Source organism: Euprymna scolopes, chromosome 8 (genome assembly GCF_053919585.1).
Source record: "Euprymna scolopes isolate OS-2025 chromosome 8, ASM5391958v1, whole genome shotgun sequence".
NCBI classification, from domain to species: Eukaryota; Metazoa; Mollusca; class Cephalopoda; order Sepiida; family Sepiolidae; genus Euprymna; species Euprymna scolopes.
Window position 1 is genome coordinate 139,923,540 of NC_136489.1, and position 23,459 is coordinate 139,946,998.

Below are 23,459 nucleotides of genomic sequence, written 5' to 3' on the forward strand. Positions count from 1 at the left end.
AGCTTTCATTTCTTAAATTCTGATCAATCGTTGCTGAGATTTGGAACTTATAAAATTGCCAAAAAAGGTGATGTGTATATATTAGTGATGGGACAATTCCAATATTTTTCCCGGTTCCATTACAATTACCAATTCTGTACTAAATTCCTGATTGCGATACAATTACTGATTCCGATTCTTTATAAATCTCTAAATATTTCACTATAAAATTATTTTGTCCCGATTATCGTAAAAACACATCTTAAATATGCAGATATTTTCTGAAACGTAAAAACACATTTGTGAGGGGGTGATCTAGAGATTTTAGTCTTACTAGAAAGTTAAATCAGTAAATATTTATTTTATTATTACTACAAGCAGTGGAACATGTTTCTTAAATCAAATAAAAAAAAAAAAGATAGTTTAAGGAATCAGTTTTGGCATCGGAAAATAGACTCAAATTTTTCTGATAAAAAAAAACTCCATTTTCACGATTCTGATTAATCATCCCAAACTAATATATATATTAGTGGCCTGGCAAAGCCACAGGTAGGGGGTGGGGGGACAACTAAGCATTCATCCCAAAGCTGTCATAAAATTTTAACCATAGAATAATATAATTTTCAAAAAACCTGCAAATTTTCATGTAGTTTCGTCTTGTAGAACCAAAGATATGAGCATTTCAGTATTCAATTTAGCTACGAGTATAGATATTCAATTTTTAATTTTTACCATAGCTTTTTTATTAAATTGTTCCATTAAAGTACAGAATAGTTAAGAAAGCAGATACAAAACAAATACAGCATACTTCTACAGAATCTCAACTGAAGTTTATTTTGATAGTTTAAATGTTTCCAAGTGATGAAACGTACTTCATTTTAAGAAAATCAAAATAGGAAGGGTTAAATTGGTTTGTGGTACACTATAAACCGACCTGATTAGGTGTTTAAAATTTTTATCCCCATTTAACATTAGTAAATTAACAAACTTTCGTAAAATATATTCAAACTTAAGCAAAGCTTTTCATAGATATACTTTGTATAACAAAAACCTGGCTATATTTTCATGAAAACTTGATATATATATATATTTATGTTAGATATTTTATTTTCTATTTCTTAGTATTTTATTTTCAAAAGTTACCATAAAATTTATTTTTCAATTTTTGTATGAACAAATAAATTTGTTCCTTGATGAGTGAATGTTTGGATTATCTTTTAAAATTTGGGAATAGGTTTACTTATTTCTTTTTGTTTGACTCTTCTACAATTTACAGACAATTTTAGTTATGATTTTCATTAATTTAATTATTACGCTAAAATTATGAGTTATTTTACATTTTCTAGCTGTTTCTTTAGCTATGTAGGAATGGTTGCAGCTTTGATTCCATGCCATTCTTTTTCTTACTTACTCTAAGTCCGTAGATATTATTTAGGCTGTCTGAATTATCTCAGGGAATCGTTTATTTAAAGATCCAATCAATACAATGTAAATGCAGAAATATAATTTATGCAAAAAACAATAGGATAAATCTTTCTAAATTAAGGCAACTTTTAATCGAAGTTAAATTCCTTCTGTGCTAATATATTTTTTCTGCTGAAGACAATATTTCATCAATTTTTAATTTGCCAGGTCAGTATGAGAAATTTTTCTAGACTGAGGCAGCATTTAATGAACGTTAAATATTGATATCAATGCTGTCTTCATTTTTTTTTTTTTTATTTACACAAAAAAAATATCATAAACCGTCAGAAAATTTCAAATTTATGCTGATTTAAAATCAACGGGAACTAAATTTTAAGGAACTTTAAAAACATTACGTAATGTACATAATTATGCACATTACGTAATGTTTTTAAGGCGTCTTAACCTTTTGGGGCTATGTTGACATATGTCCTATACAAAAATGGATGTCATGTGACTCGATCATGGTGAATGCGAACTTATGAAATGCATGGAACTGAAATGAAGTAATATTTCTGTTTTATCTTATTTTAATGAGTTTGAAAAACAGTGTTAATCGTTATGCAAGAACAAGAAAAAAATAACTCGCGATAGGAAGTGATGTATAGTCATCAAAACATGCTTAGTATCCTAAGCATAATAGATGTTTTTAAAACGCAACTTAAATTTCTTCTATTTGTTTTACATGACCCCAGGCAATGTTGGATAGCCTTACGAGTAAATTAATAAATCCTCTTACTTTGGTTGAATATATTTTTCTAAATAAACATGTGCAATTGATGTCATGGCATTCTTGTTCATTGTGGTTTGGTTCTTTTTCTTCACACTTGGCATAATAAGCAAACCACAATGAATAAGAATGCCATGATATCAATTGCGCAAATTGTCAAGGGATCATCTTTCCTACTCTAAAATAGTCAAATGTTGGAAAATAGAAAAAAAAAGTCTTAGAAGTAAAGTACAAAAGAAATATACTCCACCCAGAGACCAAAACAATAGTTAAAGGATACATAAAAAATAATACCTATGCAAAAATATAGCAAAAACCAACTCCCTCCAACCAGACAGATGAAGTACAATGAACTTATAGAAAAACTTATACACAAGTTCAAAAACATTTTTTGATACTATACCTCCAAAAATTAGAAAAAACGAAAAAGATACCCCTAGAATATATTAATTTCTATACCCTCCCCCTCCCCGAAAAATAAAACCTGCTGAAGATCAAATCTTACCAAAACTAAACAAATTAGCAAAATCCTCAACACTTTCTCAAAAGCAAAAAAAAAAAAAAAAAAAAAAACCTAAACAAAATGAGAAATACCCAATAATGAACAAATTGAACTAGCCAATGAAATGGAGATAGAAAGTCCAAATCAACAAATAGATGCATCAAATCCAGAAAACACTGATTAATCATTGTCAAAGCAACAAAAAAAAAACATATCTCAATCTAACTCCAGAATCTCAAACAGAAGACAAGCTAAAAGCAGAAGAAATGGAAAAGCCAAAACATGCAACCAACTTCAAAACAGATTTGAGGAAATAGATACAGAACAAAGATCAGATGCTAACGATTAAGAAAAAATAACAAGCTGAAAGGAAAAACAAACAAACAAACAATAATATAAAATTGCATTAAATAATACAAATCAATTACCGAGGTTTAAAAGCAAACATGAATGAACTTTTCATACTACTAACAAATCTACATCTAGCTACCGTTTGTCCTCAAGAAACCTTCTTGAAACAAGATCAAATAAAAATAACTAACTACACTCAGTATAACTAGATACATAAATCGATAAGCAGAGCTTCCAGGGATATATCAATCCTAACCAGGAATGACATGCCACTAAGATCAATTCAACTACAAATTAAATTACAAGCACAAGCGGTTAAAACAAACTTTTATCAGACAATCAAGCTCAACTCTGTCTATATTCTCCTAGGTGATCCAATCTCAGAAACAGAACTGAATGCCTCATAAACCAACTTACAAAATCGTTCATTCTCTTTTTTTTTTTTTTTTTTTTTTTTTTTTTACCCCAAATAAGGCACATTGCCACTTTGGTGTAGGGGACTACTATCAGGGGCAACAACTACTGGCGTACTATGTAGGGATTTGGGCAGTAAGATGTCGGTTCACGTTGCACTTGAACTTCTGCACGTCAGTACTGTTGGGGAAGCAGGGACCTGGAATGGAATTCCAGAGTCTAGCGGTTCTGGGGAAGAAACTATTGGAGTAAAATGATCTTTTACATCTAGGGACCTCTACAGTGTGGAGGTGGGATTTAGCAGCCTGTCGGGTTTGTCGAGGGTGCTCACGTCATGGGGGCACAAGTGATTGCAGTTCGTCAGAGCATTCACCACTAAAATACTTGTAGAAAAGGCAGAGGGATGCAACATTTCGTCGATGGGACAGAGGCTGAAGCTTAGATGCCAGTTCAGGGCCTATCAGGTTTGCGACTCTCTTTTGAACCTTGTCAAGGAGCGAGAGACTAGTAGCAGATGCACCAGCCCAAATGTGACAGCAATACTCCATACATGGGCGAATGGTGGCCTTATAGAGGTACAGGATACTTTCGGGTGTTAGTAGTTGTCTAGCACGGTAGAGAGAGCCCACCTTTCTTGCAGCGGCCCTGGCAATGCCTTCAATGTAATTGTTCCAACTCATGTTTCCTGTGAACGTTAGGCCAAGCAGTTTAAAAGATGTACTCTCAGTCGTTGGCCATTGCTATAGGTGGTAGAGAAGGTTTCTTGTAATTATTGAATGAAACTAGTTTAGTCTTGGTGGCATTGAACGTGACCAACCATTTTTGTCCCCATTCCACTACAGATTGGAGGTCTTCGTCTAGTTTAGATATGTGTTCATTTGTTTTCCTGTCATGCCTGTTATAGAGTGTAGTGTCATCAGCATATATACCCATCTCAGAGGCAGTTTTGTCGGGGAGGTCATTAATAAATATTAGGAACAATAGAGGTCCAAGGATAGACCCCCTGGGGCACTCCCGCATTTATATAACACTGTTTAGATGTACGACCGTCGAGGACAACCTGGATTTTTCTTTTATCTAAGAAGGATTTAATTATGTTAAGTATACTACCAGTGATACCGTATGATTTAATTTTCCTGAGGAGACCCTTGTGCCATACCCTGTCAAAAGTCTTAGATATATCTAGAGCTACCGCTCTGCCCTTCCCCGCTTTGTCCAGTGAATGGTATATACGTTCAGAGATTACAGTGAGGATGTCAGCTGTGGAACGGGCATGTCTAAATCCATATTGTTTGTCAGTCAGAAGTTTAGCATCTGTAAGGTGCCGGACTAGAGCATGGTTAATTAAGGTCTCAAATATTTTGGCGAAAAGTGGGAGGAGGCTAATGGGGCGATAATTTGATGGGTCAGTTCTTTCGCCAGAATTCTTGAATATTGGTACCACAGAAGCGGTTTTCCAACAGCCCGGAAAGCATGATTCCCTAAGGCATTTATTGAAGAGCTGGGAGAGAACTGGAGCTACTTCGGCTGAGCACTTTTTTAATAGCACAGCTGGGATGAGATCAGGTCCACATGCTTTTGAAGTGTCAAGGTTTTTTATGATGGCATGCACCTGAGCAGGGGTGATTTTCAGATCGTCTAGCGTGGCGTCTGTCCGCATAGAAAAGTCAGGTCCAGTGTGGAGTTTGAGGCAAACCGACTGACAAGCATGTTAGCCTTGTCTGTTGCTGAGCAAACAACCTCGTGATTGTTGGTTAGTGGGAGAATTGTTGATTGCCCATTATTTACTACACTGTTGTAGATTTTCCAGAAGTCATGATTTCCTAATTTTTGTGCTACGATGCGCTTTTTAGTGGTTTCCGTAAATTCTCTCTTAGCTGTCGCTATTTCTTTCTTAACGTTATTTCTAGCTTCTATATACTTCAGTCTTATTGAACTGGACTTATGCCGGTTAAATCTACGTTATGAATGCTGCTTTTGAGCAATGGCAGTTGCGCAAGTCGACGTAAACCATTGGGAAGAGTGGGGTTTACTATAAAATTTCCGCATAGGAACATGCGCTTCGATTGCAGTTTTGAACCAGTCAGTGGTCTTGTTTGCACACTGTTCAGCATGAAGAGAAAAAATATTTCTCCATGGGGCATCTCTGATTAGTTCCCTGATGGCTTTCCAGTCAGCCTTTTTATAATATCTCATTGTTTTGAGCATTGGCTCTCGAGTTTAGGGCAATTTCAACCATTATCACTGCATGATCAGCGTTCCCAAGCGGGCTGTCGGCATTCGTTATACAATCATCGGGAACTGTGGTCAAAAACAGATCTAGAGTTTAGGGCAATTTCAACCATTATCACTGCTATATCAGCGTTTCCGAGTGGGCTGTGGGCCTTCATTATGCAGTCATAGGGAACTGTGGTCTAAAACAGATCTAGAAGTGATGCGTGTTGTTCTTCCTGGTCAGGGAAACAGGTTAGAAACGATCTCTTATTGGATATCTTAACAGTTACAAGTTATGGAATAACCAAAAGTTCAATCATCGAAAATCTCATTAATCAAGAAAGCTTGTATCTTTTTCATCATCAATCACACACTTATTTACACCAAGATTCTAGCACTTTCTCCACCATTGATATAAATATCAAGTCTACAATGACATGTGCGGAAGTAACAACAACTATAAAAGAGGCAAAAAGAACAACTTAGAATAATTTCGTTTCTAATTGAAGTACTAATACTTAAACCAAAACTGTATGGAAGATGATTCACAAAATAACTATTACTCATTAAAATATTTTGTGCAAAATAACTCAATGGCAACCATTAAAGAAGAAATTGCGAATCTCTTTGAAGAAAACTTTGCAAATATTTCTTCCTACCAGAAACAATCTCTTACATTCCAAAACCTAAGAAAGATCTCATCACATAACTGACAGACCAAATGATATACATTATAAATTCTTAAACCAACTCCTCAAACCTTCCTTAAGTTATTTACAACAATATCTGGATCAGTTGAAAAATCCCAATATCATGGAAAACAGATACCATTGTCCCCATACCAAAAACACCTATAAACTACGATAACATTCACCAAGAACCAACCAACTTTATAACAACAAGCTGCATGTGCAAGACATTTAAAAGAACAATCAAGAAGACTTGGTACCTGGAAACTAACAACCCCATCATCGAATTTCAATCAGGCTTTAGAAACAAAAGAAGCACCCTAGACCACTTAGTGTGACTGGAAACATCTGTACAAGTGGCCTTTATCCGAAAGGAACATGTGCAGTCTTTTTTGACTTAGAGAAGGCGTGGCACAATCTGGAGATAGAGACTCATAAAGTAGCAATACACATGGCTGATAAAATGCTTTGGATAATCGGATTTAAAGGGTTTCTGCTAAAATAGTCATATTTTAAAAACTAAAGCACTTTAAGTCTTCAAAATACCACTGTTTTGTTCAGAAATGAATATACTTTCAAATGAATCGGTAAATAATAATTTAGATTATATATTTTTAAAGTTTTAAGTAAATAAAATGATAAAAATGTGAACATCATAAAACAACGTTTTCAGTAAGATTTTGTAACCCCCCCCCCCCCCGATTTGTAAACGCTCCTACCGTGTTTCTGTTAAGAATTTTTTTTATGAAATTTGGATGTAATTTTTAATAGTTTTGATTGTCCGAAATTCATTTTTTAATTTTTTTCGGACACTCACTATTAAATGAAACAATATTTTTACTATGTTTATTTGTTAAAAAGATAATTGGACAGTGGCAATTTAAAAACATGATATCCGAAAAAAAAAAAATTGTTATGAATTTGAATCTTGGACTGATGTAGTATTAGTAATAGCAGCGATAGCATGGCGTAAACAGACGTTTTGTTTTTGTTCATTTTTATTCCAGATCGATTTTTTTTTTTTTTTTTTTAATTGGAAATCTGGATATAAAAAAATTTCTTACATGTTTAGTTAGAGCTTTTTGTTATCAACCATATAAATAAAAATTGGGTAGTAGTCAAAATTTTGAAATATTTGAATAACTGAAAATGTGAAATATGGTTGTTTTGGTTCACGTGTATGAATGGTACACACTTCTAATTTTCATCTTTTAAAAAATGTTTTCAGTGAATTATTATCGAATGAAAACTAATCTACCCGATTATTAAAATAAAAAAGTCAATATTTAAATATTTGTAGGAGGTGCTTAGTTAAAAAATAAAAACTATAGAAAAAGACATGAAATGTAATTAAAAATAAAATTAATTCAAAATATTTAAACAATTTGTCAGCTTTACCAAAAGCTTGTTTCTTATTTTATATTTAAATAGGTGGAACAAAAATACTTGATATTTTTCTAAGCGTCATGTTTTCTGTTAGTGACGTCATTTTTTTTAAATAGCATTTATTTTTGTCTGTTTGTCATAATTCTTGTAAAGTTTCACAATGGTTATCAAACACCCTCTTAAAAAAACTCACTTAATCCTATGTCTAACCCTAGGTATGAGTGGCAAGCCTCCTCCTAAAACCTTTAGCCTTAACAATAATGCTAAGTAGAAGTGGCAGAGCTCCCCACTAAACAAACTTCCTCTGTGAGCTCATATAAGCGTAAAAATAAAAAAAGCGTAAAAAACGTTTAAAGAAAAGTGCACATGATTAATCTCCCATAAAAAATAACTTGGTCAACTGTTCTAAAACGTTAGAACAGTCTTGAAATGATGAATTATTTTACATTTATGTGAAATCAACCCCCACTCTAAATTCTAAAATTGTTTTTGTTTTGTTTCTATCAAGTCTTCAGGATGTTCACACCTAATTTTCCTTAGCCCTATCATTAATCCAAAGTCAGAGTGGTAACCTCCCCACCTTCTCATAATTGCACAAAGACCCTCTTAAAACCACACATAATTGCCTTTTAGGAAAAAAAAAAAAAACGCCCAGGATTTATCTATCATAGGAAAAAAAAAGGGGAGGGTAACTGCCCTAAAATGCTCGAATGATTCAAAATAGGAAATCATTTTACATTAAATTCTAAAATAATTTTTGTTTATCTTCTTTTCAAGTTGTTCACATGCAATTGTCTATAAAGGTAGAAAGAATCACATATTTTGGAGAGGTGGTCAGATGGGGAGGGGTAACAGAAGGAATTAATCTACAATAATACCAAAGAAATATTGCAATATATTCATTTTTAACCAATCCTAGATTTCGATTTCAGTTTTTGGCACATAAAATGCATTACAACTAAACTTTGAGTTCTCTAACTTCTTTTCTTTTAATGAATACATGGCATTTTTAAGCAATCACAGCATATTTATGTGCATTTACTGCAGATTATTTGGAAACCATTCATTTCTGGAGATTTTCAGTAGCATATTCAGATTCCTTTGATTAAAAATACACTTATATGGCAAATTTCATTGCTTAGTCTTGTGTTTTACTGAAAAAGTAGTGCAAAAAAATGTGACAAAACGCACATGGTCTTAAAGAGGGAAAAATATGCAAGGCATAAAAATAGTCATAACTTCCTGAATTTTTATTGGATTTAAAAAATTTAAAAAGATTCTTTCTTAGCTTATCAAGCTCTTTCTATAGATACCAATATTGAAATATTTTAAGCCATTTAAATTTTTTCATGTTTATTGCTACATAAAGGACTTGAAAGAACTATCACTAGGAGGCAAGCTATTTATACTTCTTAAATAATAGGAATTTCCATGTATGAGTAAGGCACACCCTAATCAAAGCTCAAGAAATAGGAGTTCCACAAAGAAACAGCCTTTTGGTGACTCTTTTCAACATAAAGATCCACAATATTGTTAAAAATATCCCAACAGGAATCATCTGCTCATTATATGTAGATGACTTTCTGATTTGTTACAGTTCCAAATATATAAACACAATAGAAAGCTATCTGCAACTTTGCATCAACAAAAAAAAAAATAAATGGTCTACTGGAAATGGTTTCAGAATCTCTTTAGAGATTCTGAAACCATTTACACCACCACCCTATTTTGAAATTAGATAACTCTGAAATTACCAGTCAACCAACATAAATTGTTAGGTATACTTTTTGATAATAAACTAACAATCATTCCCTATATAAAAAATCAAATATAACCAAAGAATCTTGTTACTAAGAGTACTAGCTCCTACAAATTGAGGTGCAGACAAAAACACTACTCAAACTTGACTACGGATCCTTCATTTATGGTGCAGCATGCAAATCCTACCTTTGTAAAACTGGAACTTATATATTACCATGCCTTGAGAATAGAGATAGGGGCCTTCACTACCTCACCAGTTGAAAGCCTATACGTAGACTCACGAAAATCCTTTGGCATTGAGATGCCAAAAACTTGCATTACAATATTACACCAAAAACTCTTTCAATCATGTCATGTTTTCACAATACCAAGATCTTTTGGAAAAAAAAAAAAAATTGACTTTTAGTTCATATATTGAAAAACTTATCACTAAAGCCCAAATAAACTCTTCTCTAATACAACATTGGAAATCCACCCCTTCGCTTCTAACACAGCTAACTGTATTACTTGAACTAGCAAACCATCCCAAGATAAAAACAAACCATATCACCTTCCAGATAGAAATTCTCTTTATTCAACAAAATTATTCAGAACATTTACACATTTATATGGATAAGTCCAAAATAGTTGACAGTATAGGATGTGCTGCCATCCAGAACAAAACCAAATCCCAAAAATGCTTACCTAACAAAGCACCCATTTACAGTGCAATCAATTTAGTCCTAGATGTAAGCTAAAAAAACAAATTCAAAAACGTATAATTTTTTTTCAGATTCCAAAATCACATTTTGATCATTAAAAAAAATCTAGATATAAGCAATCTACTTATAAACAGACTACTAAATAAAATAACCATATTATCAAGGAGTATATACCTTATTTTTTGCTGGATACCTAGCCATACTGGCACAAGGGGAAATGTAAAAGTTGACTCAGCAACAAAGAATCCATTAAAATGAAGCAATCCGATATGAAAATTCCATACACAGATTTCCAACTAACCATTAACAAATACGTTTTCACTAAATAGCAGGAAGCATGAAACAACTTCCCACTTCCCTACCAAATTACACCACATATCCCCTACCATCAAAGAATGGCTACTGGGATATAAGAAGCAGAAAAAGGAAGAATTAATTCTAGTCAAACTATGTATAGGTCATACCTTCATTATATATTATCACCTCCTAAAAGATGATGCCCCTTTATCAGAAATGGTTACTTTGCAATAATAAGATGCCAGTTCTTCCAAGTAAACAACTTAGAAAAACTTTTCAGAATTGTACAAATAAGATATATTAAATTTACAAAAAACTGTACTGGAAAATAGAATGATAACCACCCCTATTCTACAAAATAGAATAATAACCACTCCTATTCTACAAAACAAAAAGGTTTCACAAACCAGAAACGCATCTACAATCTTCTAATCTTGTATTTATCTCAGAATAAATATACGATTCTTCACTCTGGCATAAAACTAAACTGTATTTCATATATGCTGTTTAAAAAAACAAAACAAAAAAAAAAAACTGATTGGCCAAACAAACAAAATAAATTTTAAACTTTTTTGCTGATTCACTTAGTCTCTATTTTGGAAAAATAATAACTTGAAATCTATTTGCTGACTTTCAAAAGTTATTTTTTCCACCCCAAGCACATTACAGTGCACATTTTCTGTTCTATCTCCTATGGAATCTTTTAATAACTCGGTTGTCTCCATTAAGATCAAATTTACTTTGGAGAGACCTTTCCATCACAGAGTTTATTTACTCAAGTGTTGAAATTTTTCTGCATTCTATTTTCAAAAAGAATCTTTGCTGTCACCTCCAATATGTCTGATTAATCACTGATATTGAGTTTTATACTCTCTAAAAAAATTCCAATAGAGATCAGTCGGCTTTGGCTGCCATTGTATAAACCACTATTTCAATTGCTATTGAGATGATAAATGTCATGAAATCGAAAACTGCCTAGAATCATTGTCATGAAATCGAAAACTGCCTAGAATCATTGCAAATAGGTTATATGAAATGCAAAATAGTTCTATTAAATCTCGTGTTGTTAGGCAAAGGGTAGTTAAAATTCAATTTACTTGTGTAAGTAATTATCATGCAAATACTGAATACATCTGTAAACATGTTTGCCCAATTAAGTTGGACAAACATGTTGAATCAGAGACAGAGCAAGTCTTTTATTCTTGAAATAGCATGTACTTCTCTATTGCTGGCATGGGTACAGACTAAAACATTTTGGGGTGAGGGGCATATGTACCCGATACCTTTTATTGTTTCTACTTCAATACAAGTATTGAACATTTTCACTAGACTACTATTTTCAGTGTAGCCAGTCTCTACAGGCAACAGAAAATATTGAATCTTGAGGCTGTGAAAATCCTTCATGATATTGCCAATTTTGGAGGAATTAAACAGTAACATTTAATTCCTCTTTGGATGAAAATCAAGGTTTCTTTAAAATTCTTATATCTGCAACTCTTTTATTTTACTTTTTTTACTTAATTGTCATTTGATATGTCTTTACAGGGAGATCAAGTTCACAATATTACTAAAGAACTGAAGGATAAATATGACGACAAGGAATCTGCTGTATTGATTGGAGCTGCACAAAGTATACGAGAGAAACAAACTTCCAAAGCCATTGATATACTTCAAGCATGTTTTTTCTTTTTTTGTTATTGTATAATTGTTTTTCTATTTAATTATTTACTATAAAGTAATTTATTAAACTTATATTTTCATTTTACCAAATGCAGCACATTTTTGCATAATAATGAATTAAAAACTTAAATAATTTTATATATAAAATTATTTAAAAAGAAATATAAAATTAAGAAAATTTGACTTTTAAAATGTGTAAAATATAATTTATATTTAAATTATAATTTTTTATTTCCCCAATTATTTTGTATACCACACATGGTGCATACAGTATTTTTAGGAATATTCCAGAATTATCAGTTCTAGTTACACAAGAAATGAAGAGGTGTGCAGTTATGACTATATTGAACATAGCAATTTAGAGATAGAACCATTTTTAAAAGTCACTTGAAGTTTGTTTACAGAGTTTGCTTTAGATGGAAAGGTATCGCCAATTATCAAAACATACGGGACATCCCAAATGCATTGATAGCATTAGAACATGTGAATTTGGCAAGTATAGCATCATGATGTCTGATGCTGACGAGATTACCTCAGGTTCATTGATGATAGTTGGGATAGAGCACACGCTTTTGTTCAGGATTCTGTTTGCTATTTGCCAAAACTGGTGGGAATCAAGCTGCTGCTCAGCTACTTTGGACTTGACAGACTGAGCCTACAACTCTCTTGCGTTCTTTATTACTTTTTTACAATGGTTGCTGGCAGTTCTGAAAGTGCTTTAGTCTCAGTATATCTATTACGTTGGAAGCAATGGAAAAGGTGATTTCTGTGTGCAATGGCAGCAGCTCATTCTGGAGAGAACCATGGCTGGCTGTTAGGTTTTTGCTGGAATTTTTTTTGAGGGTATGAAATGGTCTATGCCTACAATTAACCATTCCGTCAGGTCTGATACTATAGAGGACACATCTTTTTTAAACCTGGAACGCAGAGTTAGATCTGATATAAATGTACGGAAGCTATCCCAGTCAGCCATAGAGTATCGATATACAGTACAATGGAGAGGTACATCTTTTTTTTAATTTTTTTTTTATTACATTTTCACCCCAAACAAGGCGCATTGCCACTTTGGTGTAGGGGGCTAATATCAGGGGCAGCAACTACTGGGGCATTATGTTGGGATTTGTGCTTCGATGTGTTTTTTAGTGGTTTCAGTAAATTCTCTCTTAGCTGTCGCTATTTCTTTCTTAACGTTACTTCTAGCTTCTATATACTTCTGTTTGTTTGAACTGAACTTATGTCGGTTAAATCTGCGGTATGCATGTTGCCTTTAAGCAATGGCAGTTGCGCAAGTCGAAGTAAACCATTGGGAAGAGTGGGGCTTGCTATAAAATTTCCGCATGGGAACATGTGCTTCCATTGCTGTTTTGAACCATTCAGTGGTCTCATTTGTGCACTGTTCAGCAGGAAGAGAAAAAATATTTCCCCATGGGGCATCTCTGATAAGATCTCTGATGGCTTCCCAGTCAGCCTTTTTATAATATCTCATTGTTTTGAGCATTGGCTCTTCGGTTTTGGGTCTAGAATTTAGGGCGATTTCTTCCATTACCACTGCATGGTCAGCGTTCCCGAGGAGTTATTACATTTCATTTTTATCTTAACTGATTCACAGAGTGGTCGGAAGATCCAAGTGGAGACAGAACGGAAGCTGAACACAGTTCGAGGCAAGTTGTAAGAAAAAGGTCTAGGAGACTTGCAAACTGGCTGTCAGTATTGGGCACACAGGTGGGTTCGTGAACAATCTGAGTGAGGTCATAAGCAATGGAGAAATCATGACAGAACCTCCCCTCATCATCGGTCTTGTTTCAGTGGGTTAACCATTCCACATTGTGAACATTAAAGTCTCCACAGACATGAATATTAGCTGAAGGATAAGCAGATAGAACTTGGTTAATTTTCTCAGATATGCTTTTTGAGATAGTAACTCCGCTGTTGTTAGGGCGATAGAGCGCAAATATAAATGCAGTAGTTTGAGGAAGTGCAACCCAGAAAGTACATATAGGGTAAGTTAGGATCTTCTCTGGAGATGTCCCTACCACATGGAAAGCCATCTTTTATATAGGCACATATTCCATGCCCATGGCGATCTTGGGGCTCATATTTGGAAGTTAAATTAGAGTATCCTTTAATTACGAACTCATCTAGGGAAATGGTCTGTCCAATGCCAGTTTCGCTTAGAAATAATATGTCTGGTTTAGTCTCCTGTAATTGGGTTTCAACCTCTGGAAGGTTAGAACCTAGATTCCTGATGTTAGGGAAGGAGATATGGGGGTTTACATTAGAAGTTGGAGATCCCGGTTTAATCATGTATTTTTTATTGAAACTTTCCATGATGGAAAGCTGTTTTAAACTGAGATTCTGAACCATTTAAAATCAAGTTATGTGGAAGAATGACTCATCCATTTGTGACTTTGTGTGTCTTGCAACTTCAATGAGCGTGAGACTTTTTAATCCTGTTTGGAATTAACATGATCACTGCATACATTTGATAAAGTCACCAACTAGAAATTCTCAAATTAATGCATTTAAATTTTTATAAGAAATTATCACAAGATGAATATTGTCACCAGGAGCAAACTGCCATCCTCCTTTCTCGCTATGAAATCCATTATTGTAGCTAAAGGAGAATTTAATAAATGAAATTACAAATATATTCTTATCTTTAGAAATCTTTAATAAAGACATCTGTTTCTAAGTCATTTTAATGTATGTATAAATTTGTCCTCAAATTTATCATGCACTCTCTCTCTCTTTCTCTTTCTTTTCTTTTGCATCAAAATACAGAATAATAATCTATTGTTTTTTTTTGTTTTGTTTTTTAAGAACTATACAGATAACAAAAGTGATGATAGAGTTAAGTTAACTCTAGCTCAGCTATACCTGTGCCAAGGAAGTGTTTTTCAAGCCTGTGATGTTCTGAAGTCAATGGAAGATCTCCAATATACACCAGGTGTAGTAAGTAACTATATTTCATTTTAATACGTTTATAATTATTTATGTTATTTGGATTCTTCGGACTACTGTTCTCATTTTGAGTGTGATTTTCACAACACTGTAACCTCCAACCTGTTTCAGATGTTTCTTGTCAAACTCGGATATGTTTCTGTTGTACTTGGGAATTTGGATGGAATTCAAACAGAACACTTTATTTACTTCATATTTGTTTCATCAACCATGACTGGATAGATGTCCTAAGTAATTCACAATTGTATTTTTTGGTCACCTACACTGAGAATTGAACCTTTAGGAGAATTTCATTTTTACAATTTTTCCAAGTATTCTAACCACTGCATCATGGTTCCTTGCAGACAATTCTAGTACAAATTTTGGAAGCCTTAAACCTATTTTATTTCTAGTTATAAATATCACTATTTATTACTAATTATTATTGCTAATATATAGTTATTGTTTTACTTAATACTGTATATATTATCTATTTATAATAAACAGTTTCCATATCATTAAATTCTATACTAGATCTACTTAGTAATTAATTGTTGCATCGGCTCAATGGATGACATGCTGAACCTCGGGTACTGACAATGTGCCTTAATGGAATACCATCCTTATGAATCTTAGGGAAGCCGTATAGGTATGATAGCTTGCTGAATTAGCTGTTCGTATTTTGTAGGTGGTATTACATCCTTGTTCTTATTGTGGATCTTTGACATTGACCTAATACCACCTGCATAACGACGGTATTCCATTAAGCCCCATCACTAACACCTGAGGTTCAGCATGCCCTCCACTGACCCAATTCCTGGTCGATATAATCATTTCAATCATAAGTAAATCTCCATCATACGTAAAAAATTCAGCTCACTTCATGGAAATAATCAAGTCCTCTCATTCATTCTAACCAGATAGTGAGTTAAGATTATGGGGTCTGTTCACAAAAGTACCCACTGATGAAACTGACAGTGGTATGGGACAAGCTGACTTTGGATGCCTCACTGAAGGAACACACTTGTATTCCAATTGACAATATAATGGAGATGTTGACCTTCTGTGTAGAAACTACATACTTTGTAATGGGATCTGATATATATTGGCAGGAAGAAGGTCTGACAGGGGAATCACCATTTTCATACATAAAATACTTCAAGGAAATGGCATTAGAATCAACACCACTAAAGCCAACAATGTAGTTGTGATATGTGAATGACGCATTCATACTCTGACCATACTAGGAAGATATTCAAACATTACTGGACCATGTGAACCCCATAATTCATTTATACAGTTCACAATTGAAAACTAACATAACAAATTATTGTTCCTAAATGTGTTGATAACCAACACTGGTCAGGGGTTTATGTCATCTGTATACCAAAAGCCAACTTTCACTGTACTATACCTAAACTTCAACTCCTGCCATCTATATAATGTAAAGAAAGGAATTGCCATTGCCTACAACACCAAGCAAAAGCAATATGTAGTAACAGCAGTGCATATCAAGAGGAGATGGACAGTTTAAGAAAAACCCTCCACCAAAACAACTATCCAAAGAGCATGACATCAGCTCTAAGAAATCTGAACCAGACACAAAAAGACACCACCTGGAAACTCACCACAGTTTGTATACCATATATGAAGGGTTTGTCGGAAAAACTTAAAAAAATATGTAATCCATATGACATTAGGACAGCATTCAGGAGTGATTCAACTCTCCGGAAACAACTTGTGTGAGTCAAGCCCCTACAAAAAAACCCTGACTAAGAACATAAATGTAGAAAATTATACAAATGTAAGATGTTCCATCCAAATTCTAAAGTTTAATAAGATACATCTGAAGAAGATTGGCGATTACAATGACCGAAGCGTTGTGAAAATCACACTCAAGATGAGAACAGTAGTCCAAAGAATCCAAATAATAGGAATAATCCTCCTCTAAAAAATTCAGAAATGTTATATGGTTATTTAGTATGCAAACAATGTTATATGGTTATTTAGTATGCAAACAATGTTATATGGTTATTTAGTATGCAAACAATGTTATATGGTTATTTAGTATGCAAACAATGTTATATGGTTATTTAGTATGCAAACAATGTTATATGGTTATTTAGTATGCAAACAATGTTATATGGTTATTTAGTATGCAAACAATGTTATATGGTTATTTAGTATGCAAACAATGTTATATGGTTATTTAGTATGCAAACAATGTTATATGGTTATTTAGTATGCAAACAATGTTATATGGTTATTTAGTATGCAAACAATGTTATATGGTTATTTAGTATGCAAACAATGTTATATGGTTATTTAGTATGCAAACAAAAACTGATTTAATAATTGTAATAGTAACTTATTAATATATTGAATGAAAAAAACCCTCAAAATGTCAGTATTTTGTGTTCTGCCCTCTATGAAGTGAAGCATGCTGAGAATATGAGTAAATTAACAGATTTCTTTCTTTCACCCATACTTTTTCTTTTCTTTTTTTTTTTTTAAACATCTTTGTTCTTTTAAAATTTATTAAGATCTGTTTTTCAACAAAAAAAAACTGCACAACCTTTCAACTTTACATATTATTTTAATTGGAAGTCATGGAGATGAGTATTATTTAATTTTTATTTATTGCGGACTATTATCTTCATCTTTTATCAGTTGTTTCACTATGTTTCTGCCAACTCTTCCTCTGGCCTTCGTCAGGTGGAAACCGCTACGGATAGGAACTCTGAATCTCCTGACTGCATTCATTGCAATTACTGCCTTCCGTAGTTGTTGTCTCACCACATTTTGGCCAAGTAAGCCTCTGGCCGGCTTTGGGTAGGATTGAAACCACTATCTTCAGTCAATTCTCACCTGGAACCGTAGAGATTCAACGCCTCTATCAACTGCACCACAGACCCTGAAGGATGATCAAGATTGAATTTTATTTTCGTCTTATAAATTTATTATTTGATCTTCCATAGTCTGGTCCGTACCGAATAATACTCATCTCAATGAATTCTAATTAAAATAATATATACCATTCAGTATGGACCCGACTATGGAAACATAAATTTATAAGAACAAAAAAATTTCAAACTTGGATCGCCCTTTGGGGCCCGTGGCACAGTTGATAGAGACATTGAATCTCTACGGTTCCAGGTGAGAATTGTCTGAAGATAGCGGTTTCAATCCTACCAAAAGCTGGCCAGAGGCTTACTTGGCAAAAACGTGGTGAGACGACAACAACTATGGAAGGCAGTAATTGCAGTGAATGCAGTCAGAAGATTCAGAGTTCCTATTCGTCGCGGTTTCCACCTTCTTTCAACTTTAATATGAAACATTGTTGTGAATACGAATAAAACATTGAATGAATCCAACAATTGGAAATGTGGACATAGCATTCCATATGATTACAATTTGTTAGATTTGAATAACATTCATTACAGAATTGTAGACGTTTCACCAAATTATTTCATAGGAAATTTTCTATTGGAAACATTGAACATTTTGTCTTTTCGAGATGGGCAACACCAGGCAATATCTCATATCTTCTCTCCATGTGGTCAAATCCAGTTACGTGACAAACAGCATCATAATAAATAATTTACCTTAATCTTTAGATGTCAGGGATTGACATTTTCACATTTCTTGATGTGAGGTATAATTTAAGTTAAGGATTTCAGATCAAATTCTAAGCTCAGATGGTAAATATTTATGCCTTTTTCGAGTAAGAGTTGTCATCGCACAGATTTTATATGGCTACTTGTAGAGCTGCGATTTAAGCCTTTCATTTCTTAATACATAAGAATTTTATACTCTAATTTCAAAATTTCAAGTGCGAGAAATGGCACTATGCATGGGCAACTGGACTCAAAGTGAAGCCCATATTCATTTGTATACATGCAAGCCTCATTGGCAGTATTTTGTTTCAGAGTTGGGCAGATTGTCATGTGTCGTTCGTTTCAGGAGAGAGAGAGAAGTGGAAGATGACCAAACAAAAATCTCAAACACAAGCTATTTCAGCATTATGACTGAAGGAAGGTTCGACCTAAAACTCATACTAGAATGTGATGAAGCGTCTATTGTAGACTTGTTGGAAAGAGTGGACGTGATTGTCAAGCTCTGAGGAGTTGACAGGGTTGAGCAAGTAATCCATGTGTTACGAGCCAGAGGTGCCTTCAACATTTACTAGCAACTGTTGGATGCAGATAAGACAAATGTGAAAAAGTTAAAAGATGTGCTATGCGAGGCCTTTGTGTAAAACTGCACAACCTTTTAACTTTATATATTACTAGCATTTCAGCCCAGCGTTGCCCGGGTGTTTGGAGGTGTATGCTGAGCAAAAAGAAAAAGAAAAAAGGGTTAATTTTTTAAACTTTGACCCCTATTATTCCCCCCCCCCTCCTTAACATTTTTTGTTTTGGGCTAAAATCAAGGTATTATGGTAGATCCATGTCCAAGGAACCTATTTAAAATTTCAAGTTTCGACTCAAAATTGTCGAAGGAGTTTTGTAGAGTTCTCAAAGGTCAAATCGTTGAACTTTGACCCTTTAACAGCCAAATTTCTGGCCAAAAACCGACCACATTGATTTTCCCAAATCTCAGTACCATGTTTTTTTTTTTTTTACATGGGGATCATCACTTATCAAGGCCTTGTAAGCCACTCGGGGATAAGGGTTATTTTTTGTACAATAATCAATGGGATAATATAGTAATAGTTGATATTGGAGATTTGATAAAGTGTCTTACTTAAGGGGGGGGGCGATTAATCATGAATTTGTTTATGCTGGACTTGAAGACATCCAAGTTGTAGTCAGGTGGGAAACACTTGAGTTCTTAAATACAAGGCATACTGACGAAGTTTTCCAGGGTGTTGGAAGGCACTTCTTAAGGCAACGCTTAAACAGTTTTGTAAGTATGGGGTCAAGTTCTGGTCGAAGCTTTTTCAACACTATAATTGGAATGCCGTCTGGGCCAGTTGCTTTACTGGAATCAAGGTTCTTGATTAGTTTGGCGACCTCGTGCACAGATATTTGTATGTTGGATAAGGTGTTGTCTGTTGTAGAAGGAAATACGGGGAGTTGATGCCCTTCGTCGCAGAGGCTAGAGTTAGCTGCAAAGTTCTTGGTGAATAGTTTGACCTTGTCTGATGCTGATGAGATGACCTCAGGTCCATTGATGATGGTTGGGATGGAACACACGCATCTGTTCAGGATCCTGTTTGCTATTTGCCAAAACTGGTGGGAACCAAGCCGCTGCTCAGCTACTTTGGATTTAACGGACTGAGCATATAGCTCTCTTGCATTTTTTATTACTCTTTTACAGTGGTTGCTGGCAGTCCTGAAGGCAGCTTTAGTCTCAGTACATTTATTACGTTGTTAGGTATGGAAAAAGTGATTTCTGTGCACAATGGCAGCAGCACATTCTGGGGAGAACCATGGCTGGCTGTTAGGTTTTTGTTGGTATTTTTTGGATGGTATGAAATGGTCTATGCCTACAAGTAACGATTCAATAAGGTCTGATACTGTAGAGGATACGTCCTTTTTAAACATGGAATGCAGAGGTAGATCAGATATGAATGTACGGAAGCTATCCCAGTCAGCCATAGAGTATCGATATACAGTATGGTGGAGAGGTACATCTGAAGACTTATTGAATTTCATTTTTATCTTAACTGATACAACTGTGTGATCAGAGGATCCCAGGGGATATAGAACGGAACATGAACATAACTCAGGGGAAGTTGTGAGAAAAAGGTCTAGAAGGCTTGCATATTGACTAATAGTATCGGGCACACTGATGTGTGTTCGCAATAACTGGCGTGGGAAGGGATCAAATGTGTCTGTTGGACTTGAGAAAAGCCTACCTTCAGGTGGATGTGCACCATCCTTTATGGCCATTCCAAACCATGGTGGTGAAAGAGCAGAGATACTGCTTAACTAGGATGTAATTTAGACTTCATGTAGCCCCATTCATTATACAGATGATTATGAAAACTTTTGTCCAAGGCTATGGCTGTTCGACAGATGACGTTGACCTACATCCATGAAATATATATCAACGACAACAACAACGGCGTGCTGCCTGTGGAACGAGTGATATTCTTCAGTTTTGGCTGGAAAGCAGATTGAAAGTCTGTGGGCAGCATAGCACTTTGCAATGGAAGTATGATTCCAGATGTCCAAAAGTTTGTGGCATATTGTGCTATTTTCTCCGAGTGAGAAACTGATGAGGCATCTGCCAGTGTGTGAGTTGCTCTAAGCAGCAATGAGTATTATAAAATGAAAGGCCAATGCTATGATCCGAGGATGCGACAACACCACAAAAGATGCCCCATTCTGAAAATGGTCCAAGAAACAATAGTCAGGTTGAAGCAGAGCGATCTTTCACAGACGGACTGAGCCTCTAGTGTTTATATGGACAAGATGTCAATGTATAGACACAAGTTCTCTGATAACTGGCGTGCTCCTGGAATACGATAATGCTGTGCTTGAAGATGCATGTTGGCTGTGATCTACAAATGACACCCAGTACATTAACTCACCTGAATTTGATGCAGCACTGAAAAGCATCAATTAAAGTCATCTACTTAAAAAAAAAAGTTAGTATGTATCACTGACTAGTGGACACACTGACTGGAAAGACCACGGTCCACACAAAAGCTACCAGCGAAATGTTGCTCCGGTAATGATTGTTGCTCTGATCCCGTCTAAGCGGACCCTATGCTCCAGATACTGCAAAGGTGGCTTGAAAGGATGAAATCCGTGACTGAGCCTGTACTTTTGATCTGTGCAGGAGTGATGAAATGACAAATAGGCAGATCATGGAAGTCCATAATAAGTCCATCCGATGTACAGTGTATTTCGCCCAGTGGGTTTGCTCAGTGATTACCAAAGCTGATGTGAGGTCAGCACGTGAAAAATGACAATTGATCCAGCCTCAGTTTATTGGACAAACGGGGATTAGCAATAAAATCTAAGTGGCAAATTATTCAGCATCTTGAATCAATATTCTTTAAGCGCTGCCCACCGTAAGAACTGCTTATCGACAATGATACTACTTTCACTAGTGAGGAATTGAGGGAGTTTTCCGACAGCTGAGAGGTGCACCTGCAGTTTTGATGTGAACACGTACAGCAGGCAAGAGTATTGCAGAATGACGCCACTGCAGTATTAAATGGATTGCAGCTAAAAAAAAAAGATGTAGTGTATTGGTACAAGGATGATGCATCATCATTGATTGCACCTGCCATTTGTGAGATATGAGCACGAATATAAAGAATGGATTGAATAAAAACTCTGCTGTATAGATCAATCATTAACATTCTCTATTTGTGACCAAAGAATTTACTTATTAGTTTAAATGTATAAACTGAAGTGTGCTGTGCAACACAGCCAATCCAAAATGTCTTGATTGGAAAATGCAAGGGAGATAACCCTCTCTTATAATTTCTTTGGAAAATGCAAGGGAGATGATTTTTAAACAAAGTGTTAATTCCCTTTTAAATACAAAATGTTTTTTACATTTATTTTCTAAATGAAATCTTTCATGGTCGGTTCCTAATTTTCAGTTACTTCTTCTTAGACCAAATACCCTAAAAACTTGCACAGAGAAGAAGTATTGGAAAAAAAAAAATGACAAAATGAATGAAGGAATTAAATTTGTTGTAGACTTGAAATCAATGATATAAATAGACTATAATATTATTTTGTGCAACATGTTTGTTCCACTTCTCATACCATTTCTTACTGGTATCCACATCTTGCATTCCACTTTTACAGTTCATCTGCATTATCTTAAAACAGTCAAGTACTAGTATCTTAATTTTTAATAAATGGATGCCTGTTTTCACATCCTGCGAGTTATAGCAGTTTTGTGCCTGTTTAGTTCTAACCTTTCTCCAATCCACAACACTGATTAAACATAGACATTGAGCACTCTTCTTCCCTTGTTAATTTTCCAGTCAAACCTTTGATTTAATATGTGTGCAAATGTTTACAGCTATTCACCAGGTTTTATTATAATAAGGATATATTGCCTTGTCTCTTTATTCCTTTGATCGTTATTTTTTATTTCAAATTTTATTCTTGAAATAGAATAAAACAAAACTATAAGAGAACTTACAAGAGAAAAGTTGATGCTAATTATTATTTAAACATTAGAAAAACAAACTGATTTTTCTTTCCTATTTATAGGTGTCAGCACTAGTTACATTGTATATGAGTCAAGAAGATTATTCATCAGCTAGCAAAGTATTTGATGATGCAGTGAACTGGTTTCAACAGACAAAGGTATTTTTTAATATATAATTAACTAATATATTTGTTTTCAGAAAATCTCTGCTGTATGTAATA

The 23,459-nt window shown here is 34.4% G+C and overlaps 1 protein-coding gene across 2 annotated transcripts in view; it reads left to right on the top strand.

Moving 5' to 3' along the window:
* LOC145283786 (signal recognition particle subunit SRP72-like) overlaps positions 1 to 23,459 on the top strand; it is a 208,321-nt gene that overhangs the window by 124,198 nt on the left and 60,664 nt on the right. For both annotated transcript variants that reach the window (XM_080132853.1, XM_080132852.1), the window contains exons 12-14: positions 12,034 to 12,162; positions 14,989 to 15,120; positions 23,301 to 23,396. In XM_080132853.1, the coding sequence (XP_079988979.1) occupies positions 12,034 to 12,162; positions 14,989 to 15,120; positions 23,301 to 23,396 (357 nt within the window). The remainder of the gene's footprint in view (positions 1 to 12,033; positions 12,163 to 14,988; positions 15,121 to 23,300; positions 23,397 to 23,459) is intronic.